At 39.8% G+C, this 21833-nt stretch overlaps 1 protein-coding gene across 10 annotated transcripts in view; it reads right to left on the bottom strand.

Moving 5' to 3' along the window:
- LOC121941183 (A-kinase anchor protein 13-like) overlaps positions 1–21833 on the bottom strand; it is a 148323-nt gene that overhangs the window by 4114 nt on the left and 122376 nt on the right. For 4 of the 10 annotated variants that reach the window (XM_042483927.1, XM_042483982.1, XM_042483966.1 and 1 more), the window contains 12 exons: positions 18630–18878; positions 18416–18492; positions 15706–15887; positions 14305–14387; positions 14013–14201; positions 10855–11001; positions 9237–9310; positions 8293–8337; positions 6110–6160; positions 5597–5869; positions 3195–3374; positions 2503–2809 (listed from right to left, as the gene is read on the bottom strand). In XM_042483927.1, coding sequence (XP_042339861.1) covers positions 2503–2809; positions 3195–3374; positions 5597–5869; positions 6110–6160; positions 8293–8337; positions 9237–9310; positions 10855–11001; positions 14013–14201; positions 14305–14387; positions 15706–15887; positions 18416–18492; positions 18630–18878 — 1857 coding nt within the window. Of the gene's footprint in view, positions 1–2502; positions 2810–3194; positions 3378–5596; positions 5870–6109; positions 6161–8292; positions 8338–9236; positions 9311–10854; positions 11002–14012; positions 14202–14304; positions 14388–15705; positions 15888–18415; positions 18493–18629; positions 18879–21833 lie in introns of all 10 variants that reach the window. The other 6 variants (XM_042483918.1, XM_042483973.1, XM_042483959.1 and 3 more) reach the window with 4 other exon arrangements.

Genomic DNA, 21833 nt, shown 5'->3' with positions numbered 1-21833 from the left:
GGAGACAAACCTTTTTTAAAACAAGAGTGAAAACCAAATGTAGGCACAGTACATGAGAAGATAAGGCTCGCAGAATCAGTAACTTCTTTTAAATCACTTCTTAAAACACATTTTCATGGACTTGTTTTTATGTGATTTTGTGGATTTATTAATTTATTTCTATTTTTATTCCTTTTATTTTGTTGTTTTATCGCTCGTATTGCTTTTATTGCTTTTTTAAATTTTTATTCAGTTTTTAATATATTGACATTTTGTGTCCTTCATTTTGCAATTTTTGTCCTCTTGTTTTAACTTTATTTAACCTTATTTTAAGTTTGGTATACATGTTTGGCTCTCTGTTGTGTTATTACACTCTGAGTTTCCTGTTTCTGCTTTGGCTTTGTCAAAGTGCTTTGTGAACTCTCTTTTTAAAAGTGCTTTTTAAGTAAGGTTATTATTACTGTGACTGTCCATATGAAGTCAGAAGTGTCTTTAAAGTCCCCTTAAAATGCATAGTAGCTGAAAAATTTCGGAAAATGCAAAGACAAAATCTAAGCTGTGTCCCAAACTTATTGTACATACTAATCAGGTTTTTGAGTATATTGTTTGTTCACATTGGAAAAGTCACCAAAAAGAAAGGCATGAATACTGAAAACAGTCCTATGCATACTAAAACAAACTTTTGCTTTTTGCGTATGATGTTGATGGACACCCACGATGCAGTGCAAAAAGCAAGTGAAGCTCCAGAACACATCAGAAAGCTAAACTTTTACATTTTTGAAAAACATTTACCGTTTAGTTTAGCTTGCAATGACACTCCAAAGTTGCAGTTTGATGGACATGCGTTTGCACTTGTTTTTTTATCATTTCAAGCATATTGATTGCTAGTTTACGCAACAGAAAAACAGCCCACTGTAGAGAGATAAGTATATAGTCTCTACTGTATACAGTTAGTAAGTAGTATGTGTTTGGGACAAAATATTAGGCTCCAGAGTGACCAGACATGAAAACAGCTGGAGTTAGGACCCAGCAGAGAGTGCTGCACAGTGACCTGGAGGAACATGGTGAAAGTGCAGCACAGTGGACTGAGTCTGTATTCACATCAGGATAACAGAGACAGAGAAGATAAAGAGGAAACATGATGCAAGCTGACACGTTAAAGCTACATTTCTTTAAAAATACATTACCACACTGATCAGGCAGTGATGAGGACTTACTATGAAACTGTTAAAAATGAGGGTCAGTGCCACTCTGTTAACAAATGTTGATACATTTTACAGTTTTATAGGTTGTGTCATTGGCAGTTTGTTATAAATATAATATCCTGAAACATGAAATTTTCTCCAGGTTTCTTGCCACAGTCACATAGATCTGTGCTTGGCCCTCAGTCAATATAAAATACATATGCAAATGTATGTGAATGAGGCTCATTATGTTATTATACTGCTTAACTTTAGGCTTTGAAAATCAAGTACATTTATTAGTTGGCATGTATGCTAGGTGTTTACATTTCTAAATTTAGAATTACTGAACATATATATTATTATTTATAGAAGCGTAATGCATTTACCAATTGCCCTGTTTCTCTGAATAAAGGGGTTATTATTAAACAAATAATTTCAGAATTTTTAAGAAAGGTTTTCACGTTAAGTAATCTGCACGTTTTTTCTGAATTATCAAGATTATTTGAGAATTTTAGGAAAGTTTTTTTATGAAAAAAAATGCTTGTTTTTCTGAAATAAGGAGATTACTACTTTATTAAATTAAATTTAAATTCTGATTCTGACATGTAATGTAGCATAATACTATGTCAGGGTTTTAAAACAGGTTTTCATGGGGAAAAATCTTTTTGTTTTTACTTACAAGATTATTATTTTAAAATTCTGACAAAGGATTGCTTTGAAAAAAAACTGCTCATTTTTCTGAATTAATTAGATTATTATTTCAGTATACTGAGAAAGGTTTTCATGGGAAAAATATCCTTGTTTTTCTAAATTAACAGATTATTATTTTAGAATTTGGATACGGTTTTTATGAAAAAACAAGATATAATCTTATTCATTTAAAATGTTTAATTTTTTTTTTTATCTTAGCTGATTGCATCATGCTTCGGTAACTATCTACTTTTCTTAAAAATATAGAGATACAAATGCCATATTCAAACTTAGAAACTTTAAGAGGTGATATCTGCATAAAAACAGAGTAAATTTTTTTAAGCCTGTTGTCACTCATCAAAGTCACAGCTTTTCTTTTGCTGATTATTTAAAGGATGTCCACTGGGAACACCTTAGGAAAGGCTTAGTCCCCCTAAATCTGAATCTCACGCCCCTGACAGGGGGCGTGAATGGAGATTGCTCAAACACAGGTTTAAATTCTCATTGTGAAAACAACTACAGACTTGTTTGGACACATTCATTCTTATAATCTGAAGTGTCCTTGACAATAACGCTCAACTCCAGCCCGCTGACTCACTGCAAGACACTGAATAATTAAACCGAATGTAAATCCGTCCACATTCTCTACCTGCCGTCTGTGCGCTCCCTCCTTTGCCCTTCTTCTTCTTCTTCTCCTTCTCCTTCCCCTCTTTGCTCTTGTTCTTGGCCAGCTGCAGCAGGCTCTTTGAGATCTGGTTGTTGGCGTCGCTGCCTTTGAGGTTGCTGGAGGATGAGGTAAAGGGATTGAGGCTTTTCCCTTTGGGCTTAGACCGCTGGGGCTGCAGCCTCAGCAGGGAGGAGGAGGAGGAGGAGGAGGAGAGCTCCAGCGGGTCCAGCTCCAGAGACTGGGAGCTGCCCGGGAACTGGAATTCATCCGATGCTGTTGAGGGAGTCCGCTGGAAGTAGAGGTAAGAAAGATGTAATTGAATATGGATATAAAAGGTGCATATTTGAATGCTTATTGTGAATAAAAGAATAGAAGAGTTTGATAGTGCAAAATGTTTTTTTTTAAATCTATGAGATGTGGCATATAAGCCTGGAAGTGTAACTCTGCTGTTTGGATTGTGATGCAGCTCTGTTTGCTAGTTATTATGCAGCCAGGAGCTTTTTTGAAATCACTTTCAAGAGGACCCCGGTTCAAATCTCCAGTGAAAGCATTCATAAACACCAACCCTGCTGAAGTGATCTCCTGTAGCTGAGAAGAAGCGCAGGAACTTTCCCTGCAGGGAGATGGGTCATGTTATCATCATTGTTTGCATCTTTTAAAGAGTCCCTGATCACCTCAGACAGGCGCAGCTCCTCCATCTTTTCGAGGTGCCGCTGCACAGCCTCTCTGTCCCTCTCCAGCTTCCTCTGGGCGTCTCGCAGCCTCTCCAGGTCTTTCTGGTACTCCTCCTTCTTGCTTAACAGCCCCTGCTTCTCTTCCTCCAGCTCCTTGTGATGCATCAAGATCTCCTCCTCCTGCAGTGGTTGGGAGGCACATTGATGGATTTATTGAAATGGTACAGTACAAAAAATACAGTAGAGGTTACTTGATCATTGTGTACATTGATATAACAAGTCTGCAGGTCTTCAGACTAGTGCTGAGCTCCATTATATGTAACTCAAGAAACTGTTTTCTGCCTGGAAGACATATTGTAGCAAGAAACTGTGTTATTAAAAGTAATAAGCTGTAGGTAATAAAAAAAATTCTATCTGAAAACGCTGTCTCATGCTCATAGATACATGAACTATCAGCTGATTAATTATTGATACCCATTCAAGCTCATATTAAATGATATGTCTCCACCTATAAAATGTATTTTAACCACATTTAATAAGTACATTTTAATCGTTTAGAAGGAAATTCCTGAGCAACAGCTCCCAGCTGTTTGTCAGGAAAAGAAAAGAAACCCAGCAGCTTCCACCTCACTGATGTTGGGTAAATTATTTAGTGTTTGCTTATGTGCCTTAAAAAATATCATCTGAGTATTTTACGGCTTTGCCTCAATTTTCAGTTTCAGTCTGCAAAACCCCTCTATATGCTTTACTCACAACGTCACAGCTGCATTTCAAATTAAAATATTTCTCAAAAAAATGCTTTTGATCAGTAACTTATTCTGCAGAGGCCATTTCCTCATCGTGATACAAACAGCAATGAGGATGAAATGTGGCATTTATGCTGAAGTCAGTATTTGAAAGGATTTCAAATTCTAAAAAGTCTCAGTGACACTGCAATAAATCCCACATTCACACAAGGCAAGCATATGACTGTAATAGTGCTTCACTGCATCTGTTCCCTTTTTAAACTGTAACAACACATTAGTTAGTTAAAAAAATAAAAAAGCTAGCAGTAGCGCTGCTTTTAATTATTGCCCAAAAAATGCTTTAAGTATTCAGTTCCATCGCTTAAGATAGTTTGAAGAACATAAAAGGCCTTTATTTCAGTGGGCTAGAAACATTAAAGACACACTAACTACCTAACTAACTAACTAAACTTGATTTCAATCAGATGTAAGTTTAATTATCTAAAATACAATAACATAAAATAAATAAATAAATAAATAAATAAAATACAGTAACATTGTAAGGCCTGGAAAGCACACTGTAACCATAAGTTTTTGTCAGATTTGATGAAAACGTCACTGTATTCTGACAGTAGTACACAAGAAAAATACTCTGTGAAGAAAACATGATATTCCTCTGCCTCTTTGCAGTGCTTGTATTGGCATTTGTAAGAATCCACCCCGCATGAAGGAAAACAACCAATCAGAGGCAAGGAGTCTGTAACGCAGCTCGTGATCATGTCACTCACTACTCCTGAACTGTGGTCAAACTAGGCAGCCCTGATCAAATATGAATCAATTTATTTCAGAAACATATTTTAGTGTACTGTTCGGCTGTAAAATGACATTTGTAACCTGGTCAGTGGGCGCTGCCTGGTGCTTCACAACTATTGTCAACATCGTGGCGGGGTCACAAACTTTCTCATTTTACAGCTTAACAGTAATATAGTATGCTTCTAAAACATACTTGATCTGCGCTGCCTAGTTTGAAAGCTTGACCACAGTTCACGAGCAGCAACTCCTCGGCTCTGATTAGCTGTTTCTCTTCATGTGTGGTACATTCTTGCAAATGCAAAGATTATACTGTTATGATATCGTGACAGTTTCATCAAATATGACAAAAAGTTATTTTTGTAAAAGGTGCTTACTGTAGCTTTCAGTAAAACTACATTATTGTGGGGGTGCAGCCTTGAAGGCCTCTACTGTTTTAATTTTATCCATTCACAAGTCATGAGCAAATTCTACAGCAATGTATGTGACTTACTGGCTTTGCATGCTAGCTTTAAGCTAATCTTTAGCCGTTCAGCTGAACCTTTCAACCACTGCAGCAAAGCCTTGGCATCCTCCTCGGTTTTTCTCTGAACCTGCAACTTTCACCTCGGTCAAACTAAACTTTAAAAGACGTGGAATTTTTAAGGTGTTTCAGTCAAAGATGCTTTTGGAGGCAGCCTGCCATCACTGCAGGACACCTGGAATGTCTCGCATAATTTATCGGGTGAAATACTGTACTAGGTAAATTACTACAGTATAAACCCGTGCCACTATTTTAAAAAACTGGCAGGTGTTACATAAAGAATTACAGCTGCCCAGAAACATATTCATAAAACACAGAAGTCGTAGAAAATGATTCATAGTTACCTGTAAGTGCACCAGCCCCTCCCTCTCAGCCAGCTGCTGCTCCCTTAGCTCCCACTCCTTCTCCCTTCTCCTCTTCTCCTCAGCATGAGCAGCCTGCTGTCTCTGCAGGGATGCCAGCTCCTGCCGCTGCTTCTCCAGGCTACGCTGCTTCTCCTGTTCAATCAGCGAGCTGGGCCGCGAGGACGGCCGCGATAAAGACGAACAGGAGGAGGAGCGCTCGCTCAGGGCCTGCCGCTGGTCCTCGATGAAGCTGTCCTGCTGGACCACCACCGCCTGGAATAGACACAATCAGAGCCGGAGGCCAGACAGTTTAGTTCAGACACATCGCTCCTGGTACTGTTTTGAGGACCTTCTTTTTTCTGTCTCTATGGTGATGTTCACATTGCACCTGAAGTATCACAGATTTTTGTCCCTGCTTTGTTTAACACAAGAAGTGATGTTTTCAAAGTCACAATAACATTATTTCAATTCTGATCTGGAGCACATTTACACATTGTATGGATGCCGTCTCACCTGTAGCGTGCTGAGCAGGAGGTGCAGATTGGAGACGCTGTGGAGGACCTGCTGTTGGACAGGAGAAATCACTGAGAATCTTATAAACTCCAAACATCCTGTCCTGTTATTCCTGTCCTTCTCTGTGGCATGGAGACAATAGTCTGTTTGATGTGCTTTTTCTTATTGTTGCACTTGACTTTGCTTGTTAAATTGCACCATGGATGGCAGCAGTGCTTCAATTTAAATGTGGGCTTTTTCTTTTAATAAGCTCTAGCAGGGCGATTTCATGTGATGTGAATTTACCGGTGGACTCAGCCAGCAGACAAAGCCAGCATTTCACTGACTTGATGTGCTTAAGTGATGTGACCTTTTCTCCATTCAAGCACCGACAAAGAGACAAGGTCACCACGCAATCAGCTGCCACCAATGTTTACAGAGACACAAAATTCTCCAATTAGTGTTCACTGGGAAGTACAGGAAACAGCATTCATAACACAGAACATCTGCAGAAAGTGATGTTGTATCATATATAAATACAGCATGTCCATAACAGTTCATGCATCTTGTATTTTCTGTTAAAGGAATTCTGCACCCCACCAAATGATATTTTGTATATCAATTACTCATTCTGCGATATGTTGAATTTGGAAGAAAAATGTTGTTTTTCTCACATGGCTCCCCAGTCAAGGAAGAATCAAAAACTGGGAAAATTCCTGATGGATTGAAGTCATAGGGGTCCATGTTTCAAAACAGCAGAACTATACTGAAACATCTGTTAACAAACTTTCACACAACATGTACAGTATAATCCTAATCTCATTCATCCAGCTGTATGCTAAGTACTTCCATAAAACGTGCATTTCTACTAAAGCGTTACCATTTAAAACATTCCTCATAAACAGCACAGGCGCACTACTCATCTGTGTTTGACAGTGTTCATGCAAAAAGTGTTTAGAGTAATAATGTTTTTGCAAAAATGCATGTGTTCTGGAAGTACACATGTATTTTTTGCTTTTGTTAAACACGCACTGCAATGACTTTTGGGTTTGAGATCCTTCATTCGTGGTGGAGGTATACGAGAAGCTCAGTTTTCTTCACATATTCAATGTAACAAAGGCGGGAGTAACTGATAAACAAATGGTTATTTTGTGGGTCTAGTATTCCTTTAAATAATTAATTTGAACTGTCCTTGGCCTGTTTATGTTGAATGAAGTATATGGATTAATCTGTGTAAGTGTATCTTCCAGGACCTCTACATAGTTCATTTCCAGAAACAGTGTTATCAAACATGTTGTGTACTTTATGAAGGTTAAATGTTGAGAACCTGCAAACTTCACATTATCTGCTTTTCAACTGTTGTAACAGAATAGAAACTTTTGGATGGATTGACATGGAATTTGTTACACATATCCATAGTACCCGGGGGAGGAATCCTGCTGACTTTATTGGCTAGGAAATTTCTGTTAACATGCCAAGAGGTCAACATTTTAACAAAATATCTCAACATGTACTTTGAGGATTGTCCCAAAATAGATTGTACACACATTCATGGTCCCCAGAGGCTGAATTCTCTGAAGTCACTTTTCCTCTAGCACCATCATCAGATCCAATTTGAAATGTTTCAAATATTTCTCTTGTTTTTGACTTGTGAAAACTGATTTAAATCTTATTACCAAATGTAAGCATGCTAACATGCTAAACAAAGACAGTTGATAAGGTGCTTCTACTAAACAAAATCAAATGTATAATTGTGAGCATGTCAGTTCAGCCTAATGGTTTAATTATGTACTAGGTGTTGTGGATAGCCTTAGGAGTCTACTTGTGGCAGTGATGTGATTTTTTGAAATTTTATTTTTTTCATCTTCTGCAGCTGTGGGACCAGTGCTCAGGATGCTTGCTGTTCTCATGCACAATTCATTTTCACCTTATCATTCTTCTGAAAGCTTTCTCTCATGGACATTCTCTCATGAAATTACTACAATTTTGGCTTTTGTTTATTACCTTCTGTGTTTTAAATAATGCATAAACATCTAATACCACTAACATAAATATCCACGTACAACTACTACAGCTGCTGCTGTTACTACTGCTTCAGCGTATACAAGTATTGATGCTGGTACGGATGATAGTGACACAGAGTTTGGACACTTTCCATGTATACAGCTGCTCTCATCGAGTTAGAGACAGGAAGTCAGTTTTACCTCACTGTTTCTCTTCAGCAGCAGCAGCAGGTTGGTGTTTCCTCCCTGCACACAGAAACAAACACACACTCAGTAAATGAACACAGTAATGCACTCACATACACACATTTTCCAGGGTGTGTAGGTGAGCATGCATTCTGCAGTGTATATGACTGAATGTGATTATAGCTGCACATGTGGGTGTGCTGTAAAAATCTAATTATATCCGATTGTGATTATGTAGCACTGATACAGTAAAACAGCAGCCTCACACTCCTTGTATTTTAAATACTGATGGGTTAAACATTGCTCAAAATGTTTTTTTTTTGTTTTTTTACAAAGAAAAGCATAAACAAATGTAAACATAACAGTTAGTGGACTGCTTGAATTAACTCTGCATTGCATCTGTAATGATCAGTCTGATTTCTGTAACAACACTCCCTTGTTTTACTGCAGAGCCCCATCTGAACTTTGGCTCTATGCCCAGGAAGAAATGTAAATAAAAATCAAGCAGTGCTCTTTTGTTCAGATAGAAGAATTAACAAGGAATGGTTCAGGGACAAAAAAAGAACACTTTTGTTAAACAGCGAGCTACAGTAGCTTGGCTCCACTAAAACATTCAAGAAACAATTATGTGCAGTCCAACTGCTAGATATCTGCAGGATAAATGACTACAAAGGCTAGCATCCAGAGCAGAACTACAATAGCAGCACCTAAAGGCCGCCCATTAATTTTCATCCGCTATTGAATTCTTATACAACTGATGGTTGCCATTAGCAACCGGCCCTGGCAGGAAAAGTCAAGAGGCTAATTCACTGGAGGGAGAGAAGTGGCTAAATTCATCTTAATGGTGTTGTTAATGTTGGGAGGACAAATGCACCCCCACACATGGCCTCAGGTTCTCATTGAAGCGTGGGGGTGTAGCGGTTTCAGAGTTAAGAATAATTTGCTGCTGAGATGCTGACCTTCTTTAAAACACTGTCAGACTCTGTCCTGCGCAGATCTCCCGCTGTATCCTCGCTCTCGTCGCCGTCTCCACCTAACATAAAGAGAAACCACAGGAGAGCGGATGACCCAGCAGTAAATAATACTGCAAGACAATATAAGAACAGTGGCAAAACAATATGGAAAATTTATCTTTTGATAGTGTCAATAGTTGAATATGAGGTGTTGAAAACATGCCTTGAAATAAGTTAAAACTTTAAAGGTATACTATGCAGAAATTCCCTCAAAAAACAATGTATACACTCATACAAAAGTAATCCTTCTCAGTCATAATTTATGACCCACTAAAAGTGTGTGGCTGTGCAGACACTATACCCTCTGACTGTATTTTCTTAATTTCTTTTTAATTTGTTGCTTTTAGGACTTTAGGGGTACAGAGCGCAGGTGAGACTGCTTAATACAAAGGTAGTGAGCAGGTGCTAAACCCTATGCAGCGCACATCCACAAGGAAGCTACAAAAATTGTGGACATGCAAACATAATAAAGCAGAGTAAATGTGGGGTTGGCTTCTTAGACAGTTTAAAAACATTAAAATTCTGTGCAGTTGTCATGAATGTTGAAATTAGCTATGGAGACCAAAACTGCTTTTTGTACCGAGCAGGACATTTTAACACAGGGGTCTATAGGGATTGACTTGCTACTGAAGCAGGCCTTACGTGACCATTAGAGAAACTGCACTTTTGGGCAAATTGGTGCAAATTGGTCTATTTGAATGTACAAATCTTTGTCAGCTTAATAGTTCACCTTAAAATAAAGTCACACATTTCATCCCTGCAGCATCTAATGTTGTATCTATCAACTCATCAGCCTCAGCTTCAGTGTTTGCAGGTTTTCAACTGACTGAATGAATCACTGAAAGTAGCTGCAGCACCAGCTGTTGCTTTGGATAAAACCTGCAGATTTTCACATCTTGAAAGTACACAATAGAAAACTGCTGACCTAAAATTAAGCGCTGATTTGGTCAATGATGAATTTAAAATATCTCATCTGGAAATTAAGCATAACATGTTTTTAATGTATATATCATATGACTTGCACTTTATTTGCTTTTGCATTTGTTCTCTCCTCCATTTACCCAATCACTTTTCTCTGCTCACCCTCTATAACTTTTTAACAAAAATTAAACTACTTACAGAAGTAGTAAGTAGTTTCAAAAGCATTATACTGATAAAAAGGGTCTGTAGTTCCCCTACAACTCTGGACCCCTTAAAGCTCGATATCTGCCACAGTGTCAGCAGTGTCCCACTCTGCGTTTGCAAGCCACCAGTTCAGAGGCATCGCCCCAGGCCTCGTCTCCCTCAGGAAGCATCAACACTGCTGTCCAAGTCCCTGTCTAAAATGTTTTATCTAACTGCACTGAACAGAGGCATTGTGGGAAGTGCTGGGTGTGGTGCCTGCTGTTATGTGACCACTAAAGAATCAGCAGTGTCACCACACATTTGCAGCTCAGTCACTGAGTTGATGCAGTTATCCACACCAGCAGATCAAGGTTCAGGGTCTTTCACTGTTACAGGCTTATAACATGCAGCCTGGCTGACCACTTGGCCAGTCTGCACAATCATGCAGCAGCAGACTCACTCTTACTGCTGTGCATCTGGTGACTGTCGAAGCCTCCGAAGGTCTCAGCCCGACGGGGCAGACACACCGACCCTGCGCCTCCTCCCTCCTGGACGCTGGCCATCGCCCCGCCCAGGCTGCCGTTCACCAGCCCCTGTAATGTCTCCACTGTCATACACACACACACACACACACACACACGCACACACGGAGGCAAACATCAATGTGGGGGTCAGTAAGTGAATTATCCTGGCTAACTGTGTTACAGTTCAGCTCTGCACTCATGAATCCTACAAGGCACTTCTGCTTTAAACCTGCTATTGGCTCCTGTTGCTAGGCAACTATTGACAACCTGTTTGAACCACATAGCTCTTTTACTAAAAGTTTAAATATCTTAACCGTCTGAAGTTGTATAAACTCTGACCAGACGTATGCAGTATTGGTTTCCACATATGTATACAGACGGTGCAGCACTGTGACCTTTCCTCTGAGGATAATGAGAAACAAACGTTGCTGGTGGACGTGAACTCGCAGTAAAACACAATGACCTCAGCAGAAGAAATGACATTACTGCTGCCAATGCACGTATCAAATAAGGACAATTATATCCCCGGGCTTTAGAGGGAACTGAAGAATACATTCTGCTCACTTCAAATGGGGAAACCATTATAATAGTTCTCTGTCTTACAATGTTCTTGCATTAAAGCTGCAAACAATTGTTAGCTGAATGTCAGATAAATAACCAGTAAACTGTAAAAGTGATTACTAGGATTTTCAGATCAACTAAACATTTTTCATAGCACACTCTGCCTGCAGTAGTATTTCAAAAACATTAAAGGCCAAGATGCATCTCAGTGATTCCCACACAATATTAGTTTTTCTTTTTCTTTTAAATTTGTGCGTGTGTCCATTTTTATCATTCTGTGTCCCCTGTCAAAATTCAGAGTTTTTTGGCGGGTCCGTGAATGCAGCACAGGTGAAGCTTTCTACGAGTTCTTTTTTTCCCCTCAGCAGCAGTTTGTGATTCAAGGGGTGGATAACTGATTAGTCAATCCGTTCACAGCTGATCAGATCAAATCGATGGATGAGAAGAACAGCTGCTGCTGTGAGTGAAACTTTTAGACCCAGCAGAATGAACAGTTAAGTTTCACTTTCAAGGTGCATGATGTTCTGCTGCTCCATTTGGGCCAGAGTATGGTCTGCGCTCTGAGAATGTGATGCAGTCATAACTGAATGGTATAAATATTTAAACACCACTCCAAATGAACGGTCCAACGCTAAAAATAGACAATCTACTTGTGGCAGCAAATGTTTTAATTGTGGCAGGCTGCCACAAATAAATAAATGTGCAGGAAACCCTGCATCTGACCAATCAGCTGTTGTTTAAGTGAATGCTAATTATATGGAATGCAAATATACAGAACACGAGACAGCTCTTAGTGCATACAATAAGAAAGGCTGCTTTAAAATTACACAATACTGCACAACAAAAGATAGTGAATGACAATGCTATTTTTCTGCATCATTTTCAGTCAAAAAAAATGTTTCTACATTGAAAAGTAGTTGAACAGAAAATGATAAGAAGTCACTGCTCTAATTAAAATTCTTTTTTCTATGTCTTGGTAGCTGACAGTCAAGTGAATCTTTTGTAATCTGAAAAAAATGCAGCAGTTTTATTTTTCTGTCTACCTAATTCCTGGCACAGTTGTTTAAATTTAAAGTTTACTTTGCGTGCAGAAAGTGTGGTGTGCTTCTCTGTCTTATTCTCTCTTTGTCACAATATACAGTATCTCTCTCTGCTCACTTCTCAGTTCATGCTGCTTCCTCCTCAAACACATTTGATGAACAGGGCTGCCAAAGCACCACACAGAGCCGGAGTAAAATCCTAAAACACACTCTGACTCCTTTAATGTCTACCATACATTCTCTTTAAATCATCTCGAAACATCAGATACATGCCAGATATGGATAAGTACTTGTTAAACCGACTGCACGCTCCTGTGTAGTGTAGAGAGTGGGGGTGATAAGGGATTTAAAACAGAGTTCTTAAAACAATGGGAAGCTAATTACTGTAGCGTGGCCCTCTGATTTTGCCCACAGTTTGAATCAGTCTAATCTGAAAATGATCCATATGTTTTTAGATTCAGTGCGACTCACATTTTTAGAGGATATTATCTCCAATTTTCATCGTGTTTTAACAGAAATAAATCAGATCAGGAATCCGAGAAAGAACATTCTCCTTGTGACTCCAGCACTTGCCAAGGATTCACCATACTTTTCACAGTTTTCTTCAGTATCAGTGATAGTTTTCTGCAACCTCATGGTTACACTCAAAACAGGAACTAATAATATCTAATTTGGTATACTGTTGCTGGTTACAAATTGCGAAAAAGTTTCAGTTTGCAGAAGCAAGCAGAAGTAACACCAGAGAAGCTAGATAATGTACAGCAGTGGAAAGAAGCAGCAACAATATGTTTTATAGCCACCGATGAAAAAGCCTACCTAAAAAAAATAATTATAAGGTTAAGTGTGTGTTATGTTGAGAATATTTTCACCACTGTGCTTTGCTGCAGACAACCCTTTCCGATGGTAAATGCATTAACAGCTTCAGTTTCCTATGCTTTCTTCAAACCCACCAGACTCCACTGACAAAAACATTAATTTCAGCTTGCAGCACACAGGAGCTGCTGGTCTACTGCTGCCTTGATCATTGTGCTTATGTTATTGTGTGACTTTGGTGTTGAAAAAGGTTGGTTTGGATTTCAGTCACTCACTAAAACAAACTAACCAATCAAGGCAGCGGTACACCAGCAGCATTTGTGTTCAGTGATTTTAAATGACTGTTTTTCTTAATGGAATCTGGCATTACAGAGAACGATATAACTGCTTAAGTTACCTGATGGAAATCGCTGCCTGAAGGCAAGGTAAAGGGGTGCAAATATTCTAAACATAGAGAACACTTACAACTGATATTACTTTTTTAGGTGGCTCTCCACAGCAGTGCATTGCTTAGTTTCCATGTAGGACTGCAGCCTACTTCTCCAAACTGTGGCCAAGTCAGCCATCATCTTCTGTAGATAATACACTGACTACAGACAAGTACCTCATACAACCCCACTCAAAAGATCCGAAAAATCCCTGTAAGCACACACTCTATAAACAGTCTGTCTCTGTCTTACCTTCCTGCAGGGCATCCTTCATGATAGATGCACCCCTGGGCGGCTCCTGGCTGCAGGCTGACCTGAAAAAAGGCTGGACCTGCCGGCAGACCTCCTCGCCTGGGTTCAAGCCCTCCCACATCCCCCTGAAGAGCCGCACCTTCTCCTCCAGCAGAGACATGATCTCTGTGTCCTTCTGCCTCAATAGATCTGATCAGAGACAGACAGCGGGGGAAAAAACATCAGTGGTATCTGGAGCAACCTTATCCCTGCTTTCTCTCACACAATCACTCTATAAACTTGTTTTTCTCACCTCTCATCTCCTTGGCTTTGGTCTCCAGTTGTCTCTTGTCATCTTCTGTCTCACTGGGAATCCCTTCATCCTCATCTTTCTCTCTGTCCAACAAACGAATAGGAAAAGTCAAACATAATGTATTAAATATGTAAATTCAACAGGATTAAACACCTACAGACCATAATTTATAGCATTTAAAAATCTACATCACTTACAATACCTATGGATACATCCACGGGTAGTTTTTTAGTTTTTTCATTTTTGCAACATTTTAAAATACACAAACTGACAACAAATATCACAGTATACAGTGCAGGGAGAGGCAAAAATGGAGTTGGCTTCTTTGAGGCCTCCACCCCCAAAAGAAGCTAAAATTTCACAATGTGATAAGGAACACAAACGTAAACACACAGAAATTGAAATGACAACATAAAGGAGATGGCAAACTAATAGCAAGGTAGAACAAAGTCTGAAACTAACTGCCAAAGATTTTGATAAGTGAATACTTGTTTAAATCATTTATCAAGCCCAAATGCCCCTCATTAGCATGAAAGGAGGAGAGAAAGAGGATGACATGCAGCAGAGGGCTGTGGGTTGAAATCGAACCTGCAGCTGCTGAGACAACATGGGGCGCCTGCTCTACCAGGTGAGCTACTGGGCACCCTAGGAATTCCACCATTTTGACATTTTATAGACAAAACAGTTCTTGAAAAACGATTAATGAATAAAAAATCAGTAGACCTTCAACAACCAATTAGTATGTACAACATCGACACCACAGGACAACCCTTTCACAAGACAGGGATTAGACAACCCTGAGGGAGCCAAAAACGTGATGTATATGACGCTTTGGTGGAGAAGACAGACAGAGCATCAGTAGAAAACTGTTTGGGTTTTTTATCTCCTCCGTTCCTGCCAATAGCCTGCTCTCAATTTTGTCTTGTGACAGAAGTCAGACAGGGGTAGAGAGAGAGACAGAGTACTAAATCTCTCTCCTTCCCGCTGGCTGCAGTCAAATAATCCTCTGCTTATAGTGAGCTGCCCTTGAAGGCAATCCAGCATTAGACTGTCCCTGAGTACATCCCATCCCCAGGTAGAGTAGTGCTAATCCTCCTGACAGAAAAGTGCTCTATCACAGCTTACCGTTTATTACTATCTAGAGAACTGGGCTGGGTCTAACTCCTGGGTTACAACACAGATATACCACAGGTGAACCCAAAGAGGCCAATACTGAATGTAAAGCAGTGCGAGTGCAATGGCGGTTACAGACTTAAGTAAATGGTGCAGGTCAAGTCAGGGGATGAATTTGGGCGTACATGCTAAGGAAAAACTAAGTAAAAATGTCATAACTTCTGGCTACATCTAATCCTTGAAGTATTAGCTTATTTCCTCAAAAACACTAAAATAAATCCCACTTACACAGACTGCATGGCTTCCTGGATGAGCTGCATCCAGGTGTTGCGTTCATCCTTCGAGCTGGCCAGCACCTCCATCATCTCCGGCTTCTCGATGCCCGCCGTGATGAGGAAGAGGCCGCGCTCTTCGTTAGCCACCTCCCTCACGATCAGCTTCTGGAGGGAGATGACCGTGGAGCGCTGGTCCTACAGGGAGAGAAGGGTAGGAAAGGTAGGGAGGGATTGATGGAGGCAACAAGGGAGGAAAATGAAAAAAAGATGACAGTGGGAGGGTCGAGGAGGAGAAGGGGAGGAGGGAAGACAAGGTTGGGGAGACGATGGGAAAGGCAGGAAGAAGGGTGGGTTGAAGAAGGAGGGAGTAAAAAGGAGGGGCAGAGGGAGAGGATAATTATTGGGAGGAGAAAAGGGAAAGGAAATCAGGGGATTAAAAGCATGACAAAAACAAATGCAGTGAAGACAGCAAAAAGATAGAGGGAAGCTCAGTTAGAAAAAGGGAGGATTATAGGAGGGATGGGCAGTTAGGTTAAAGAAAAAGAATGAAAAAGATGTGGGATAAACGGGAAAGAAGACACAATGAGACCCTGGTAAATGTTATCATCCGTGGGAGTCAGCTGATGTCTGGAGCCTCAGCAGTCTCAAGGCTGCAAAAGCTGTAAAGCACAGTTTAGTGCGCTAAGACCACAAACCGCTGTTTCATTTCTGCTCTATCCAGTAAAACTCTGGAATTGTGACCACATCCCAATGTTTTTGCAGCAATCTGAGGTTTGAAACAAAGGTACAGATAAGTCTGTCTGTCTACTGTGACTGGGCATGGGACAGTATGAACATTTAATGACACGATTACCTTGGCCAAAATGACTGCAATTAATTACATTATTTCGATAATCATCAAAATATCCTTGAAACTCTTGAAACAGAACTAAAAATACTGGAATTACTTCACCTTATATTTTTCTTAAGAAACAAATATTTTTATTACATCACACCCAGCCAACATTTGTATGTGGGGACCATGTAGGTAGTGAATAGGTTGAAAAATGGGCCCAATATTGGATTATCCAAAGTGCCATATTGCCCCTATGCCAGTTACTCACATGGGTGGGTTTACCAACGAGGGCTCAGATAAAATGCCCATTTTAGGCCTGTACCCTGGTTCCCAGCTAGCCTTAGCAAACCAATGTGGGGTCCGATTTGGTAAACCCACCCATGTGGGCAAAAACCCACAGACAAGTCATTTTCTTCTTTTCTTTTCTTTTTTTAAGGGTCAGGCTTTTCAACAATTTAATATGGCATCATATCTTTTGACATGAAGAATGCCATTCCTTGATTATGGGTTGGTGTGTATACAGCCTGTTTTTGCAGAGTCTCTATATTGTTGGTAGCAGTCTCTTTGGGTGCTGCTGGACATGAAAATTCATCAATCTACTTATTGTGCGTGTTGTTCCAAGAGATAATCGCATTTTGTCTCATACCTAACTAAACTGAATTGAACTGAACATACTTAATTTCCAACATTTAAAATAAAAATTATGAAATAAAATACTATGTATATGTAAAATAAATGAAAATAATAGTGAACATATGTAACAGATTTTTAGTACGAAACATAAATTAACATTTCATGTCTGGAAAGGAGTCTGAAGAAGCAAAGTGCTTGTGTAGTCCTACTCCTGTTCTGTTCTCACCCATTAATACAGTCAGTCACATAAACCAACTCTCCATCCCACAACTCTGTTCATGCTTTTCATTTACATACATGTATGATCAACAACACTACCAAAAAAAAACAAAAAAGAAAACCATTTACAACAACATCAGTGTGACTGTGCTGTAAAATAACAGGAACAAAATCCACAAAATCAAGCGGGTTCCTCCAGTCAGACTGTTTTCCATCATTGTTTTACTGTCCTTCGACTGCATCTCAGCGAAAGAGCTCTCTTTGGAAACACTGAATGGAATTTGTACTAAAAAGACAAACTCTGGATGATACCCACTTGATTTGGCTGACTGTGACTCCTGGAACCTCATATTAGCTGCATTTAGCTTCACAGAAATACTCTGTCTTCAGTCCAGGTGACCTCTGACCTCACTTCTACAGGCTGCTTGTCCTGTTGGTGATCCTCAGAACCGAAGCCCAAAACTCAACCTGGTTCACATGGCTGTCGTCCATTTAGAGCCACATGTTATTCCTCTTTTAAATGTCAACAGCCTCAACTCAAATATGCCAAACCTCTTTTTTAATGATGGATGTGATTATTATGCCACAGGCCTGCCTCTGTTTTCATTCCTCCTACTGTGTGTGTGTTTGTGTGTGTGTGTGTGTGTGTGTGTGTGTGTGTGTGTGTTTTGCCATGATACTGTGAGCTCTGTAAACACGGAAAAAACGACCTAAACCTGTATGATTTATCACAGTTGGGTTAGATGCCAGGAGCCAGACAGCTTTATTAGGTGCAGCTAGCTAGCTTGCCCCAGGCAGGCAATACTACACAATGGGTAAGCTAAGCAGGCCAGCTAATGCTAACACTAGCAACAACAGTGGGATAGGAAAATATGACAACAACATCTGTGGCAGCGCTCATAAGATCTTCATTACAGGAGGGAAGGAGGGGAAATGAATGAAACAGCAGAGGGAAGGCTAGAGAGGGGAAAAAGAGGAGAAAGTGGAGAGACATTAAGACCCAGACGAAGAGAAAGATATGACAGTAGTATCCTACCAGCATTGCAAAGACATATTTCTGGTCCTTCTCTTGAAGGAAGACGAAGACGTCTGATAGTAGCAGAGCGTGGACATCTGGGGAGAACAGCCAGGAGAAAAATATTTGTGGCTGGATAAGTGAAAAGCTTAAACATATTTTACACATTTACAGAGAGACTGAAATTGTGGTCAGTTAATGAGCCGTGGGGCTGTCAGCATCAGTGTCTCCTCACCTTTTAGTCTTCCCTGGCAGTTCTTCAGCTGCAGCCCTCCATCATGGATTAGCCTCCTCCTCAGCAGATCCTCTCTGGCAAAAATCTGACCACTCTTCATCATCATGATGGACTTGCTGTCCATGCGGCTGTGAAAGTCCTTCAGACGGCGCCTTTTCTCGTGCTCGTTCACCTTGCTATCAACTGCCGCGATCACCTCCTTCACAAGCCGAACTGCGTCCGTCAGGTCTTCATAGTCTTCCTCGCTTTCTGTGTTGGACATGTGACGAGAGAGGTTAGACAGACAACAGTGCAGCAGTCTGGCTTTAACCAAAGGTTAGATTTGCTGTGAGCTGCAGAGTGTTGGAGATATCAGGCGTAGAGATATCTGCCTTCTCTCCAATATAATGGATCTTTATGGCACTTGGCTTGTGGTGCTAAAGTGACCAAAAAATATATTTGAAACTCAACAGCAATGACTCTTTCCAAAAACTTACGATCTGGTTACTCAAGATAATCCACAGACCTTGTTGTGAGCAGTTTTATATAGGAACCGATTTGATTTATGATTTTTGGAAAGGGACATTACTCTTGAGTTTTTCAAATGTATTTTTTTTTTGCACTTTGAGCACCACAAGCTAAGTGCAATCTAGTTCCATTGTATGTGAGAGAAGGTGGACATCTCTATGGCCACTATTTCCAACACTTGGCAACTCACACCAAAACAATCATCGAGATAAATCTTGATATACTGCACTACAGGTCAGAGGAAAAACATGTATTTTTGATTTTGGAGATAACTTTTCCTTTACTCCCATACCTGATAAACAGTTGGAGCGTGATCAAAGTATTCTTTTCATTTGTTTGAAAAAAAGAAAAAAAAAGATTTTAATTTCCATGCAGGTGCAAAACTGCCAAAAGTACAAATGCAGGCAAAAGCCATTATTGTTCAGCAAGTCCATTTGGTAATTTCATGGCTCCAGACTGACACACTTGAACCAGATGGGTAAAGTGAAGCAGCTGAGGAGGTGTTTATGCACGGCAGAAGGTGCAGTAAAATTTCGGTCCCCATTTTGGCATTTAACTGTGCCCGCTTTTCCACTCGCTGAGAAACCTCTTAGTTCAAATGCCATTACACAGAGTAATGAAGGCCTTTTATAGTTTTAGCTGATGGAGTTGGACATAGACCTCTATTAGGTCATCTAAACTTCTTTCACGTGTGTTGAGTTTTGCCTCTGTCATTTTGACATTCTAATTCCTCCTAGGTGTATATTTCAAAGTGCACACCAGTAAATTAAAATTGAGCTATTTTGAGATCACAGTTGCATTTATGGTCCTTAAAATTTAAAATACTTCCTTGCCACACCAACCTCTGCCCTTATTGAGAGAGGGACAACACCTTCTTGTGTGCTTGAGATTACTGTATTTTAGTTATATACATTGTTTTTCCCATTTATCTTACATGTCTGCTCAAGTCATTTGTATGAAAAACTGGCAACATTTTCACCAAACAGTTTCTACTTGTTAGCTTGTGTGTAAGATATTCTGAAAACATTTCTTTTTTCACAAATGTTCAAAAATTACTCCCTTTTCCTCATAAAGGTCCATTCAATATACTGAAGTAGAATTTAAGGATGTAAAGTACAAACATGCATGTGTGTGAGTGTGCATAGGAATCCATACTCATGATTTCATCTGATTTTAGTTTGCTATTTTCTCTGCTATTTTTCATTTTTGCTTGTTACATGTTGGATATTTTTGTGAAAGCATTATGGTAGTCAGAGAGCAAGATGTCAGGACAGATGAAAAGGAAATAGTCACTAATTATAAAACCTCCTGACCTGACCTATTGTTTCTGTTGCTGATCAGCATATCAGAGTCGGGAACTCTTGCACTGAACTTTCCCTTGTCAATTAAACAGCGCAGGCAATACTATGCTGACTTTTTCCATAAAGCTCCTGAAAGTTTCAAATGTTACATATTTCTCTGCAATATTAAAGATTTATGGCTGAATAAGCAACAATCACAGTTAAATTTCAGCACTAATTATTGAGAGGTAAACACTTAAAAACTCTGCTAACAAGCTACAGCAGACTGTGGGTGTGGATTGATCAGTATTAGCACATGATTGCACATGAACAAAATTGTATGTATACTGTATATTTAGGGACTGCCCACATTTTGCACAAATATGGCTTTGGTAGTTGATAGTCATTTGCCTGCATTCATTCATTTGTGACCGTACCTGGAAGTGACAACACTGGCAACATTTGCAGACAAATGTTGCTTAACTGTTACATGTGCACAGAAATATATCACATTTTTCAAACTGAGCCCTAATTATTCTGAAGTAGCAGGAAGAACACTAAGAAAAAAAATCACTATGGTGGCCCGGAGAGCTAAGCCCTAGGCTTGGGCAGTATCACAATATTATGGTATACCAGGGTATTAAGATATCTCAAAGTATGCTTTTTAATACCGACATAAATACAGACACTCCTTTTTCTATTTAACTCATTGTATGTGGTGCACAGCATGCACCACCAGAGCTCAATCTCCAGTCTCTACTGGTGGAGCAGGCAGCTGAGCTGAAAGACACCGCAACACCTAGTGGTGGAGGGATACGTTATAGACTGTAAACGCCTGGTGGACAACAACAGAAGAGTCCGAGGGGGGTACGGCATCTAACTTGGTCAATTAAGGATTTATTCTGACCAAACTGGAGCTGGTGATTGATGGAACAGTGGACTCACTAATTTGATTACCAACAAGAGTAAACAAGATGGTTTGGGAGAGTTTTATTTTATTTCTGTTGAGTTTGAATGAAGTGTGTTTTATGATGTGTTAGCGCTGCACACTTATACTGTCATATACTGTATACCCAGGTGAAATTTCAGGAAGGTATGAAAAAAATAGATACCACAAAAGTCAAGTCAGAGCACTGCAATTAAGAAAAGAAATGCAAATAAACACAACATAGGCAATGCAGAAACAGGTTTAACAATTTGACAACACATGCGCAGCATTTAGAAAACACTTTGTCTTGTGTTGTGATCGACTCGCAGCACTTATCCTAAATACTGCAAATGTGTTGTCAGATTGGTTAAGCTGTTTCTTCATTGCATTTGTCGTGTCTATTTGTATGTCTTTTCTTGACTTGCAGTGCATTGAGCTCTCAGGGCCTCTGTGAATCCCCCATGTGAAATACTCAAAACTGTTCTTAGC

Source organism: Plectropomus leopardus, chromosome 1 (genome assembly GCF_008729295.1).
Source record: "Plectropomus leopardus isolate mb chromosome 1, YSFRI_Pleo_2.0, whole genome shotgun sequence".
NCBI lineage: Eukaryota > Metazoa > Chordata > Actinopteri > Perciformes > Serranidae > Plectropomus > Plectropomus leopardus.
This window is presented reverse-complemented; position numbering and strand designations above follow the sequence as displayed.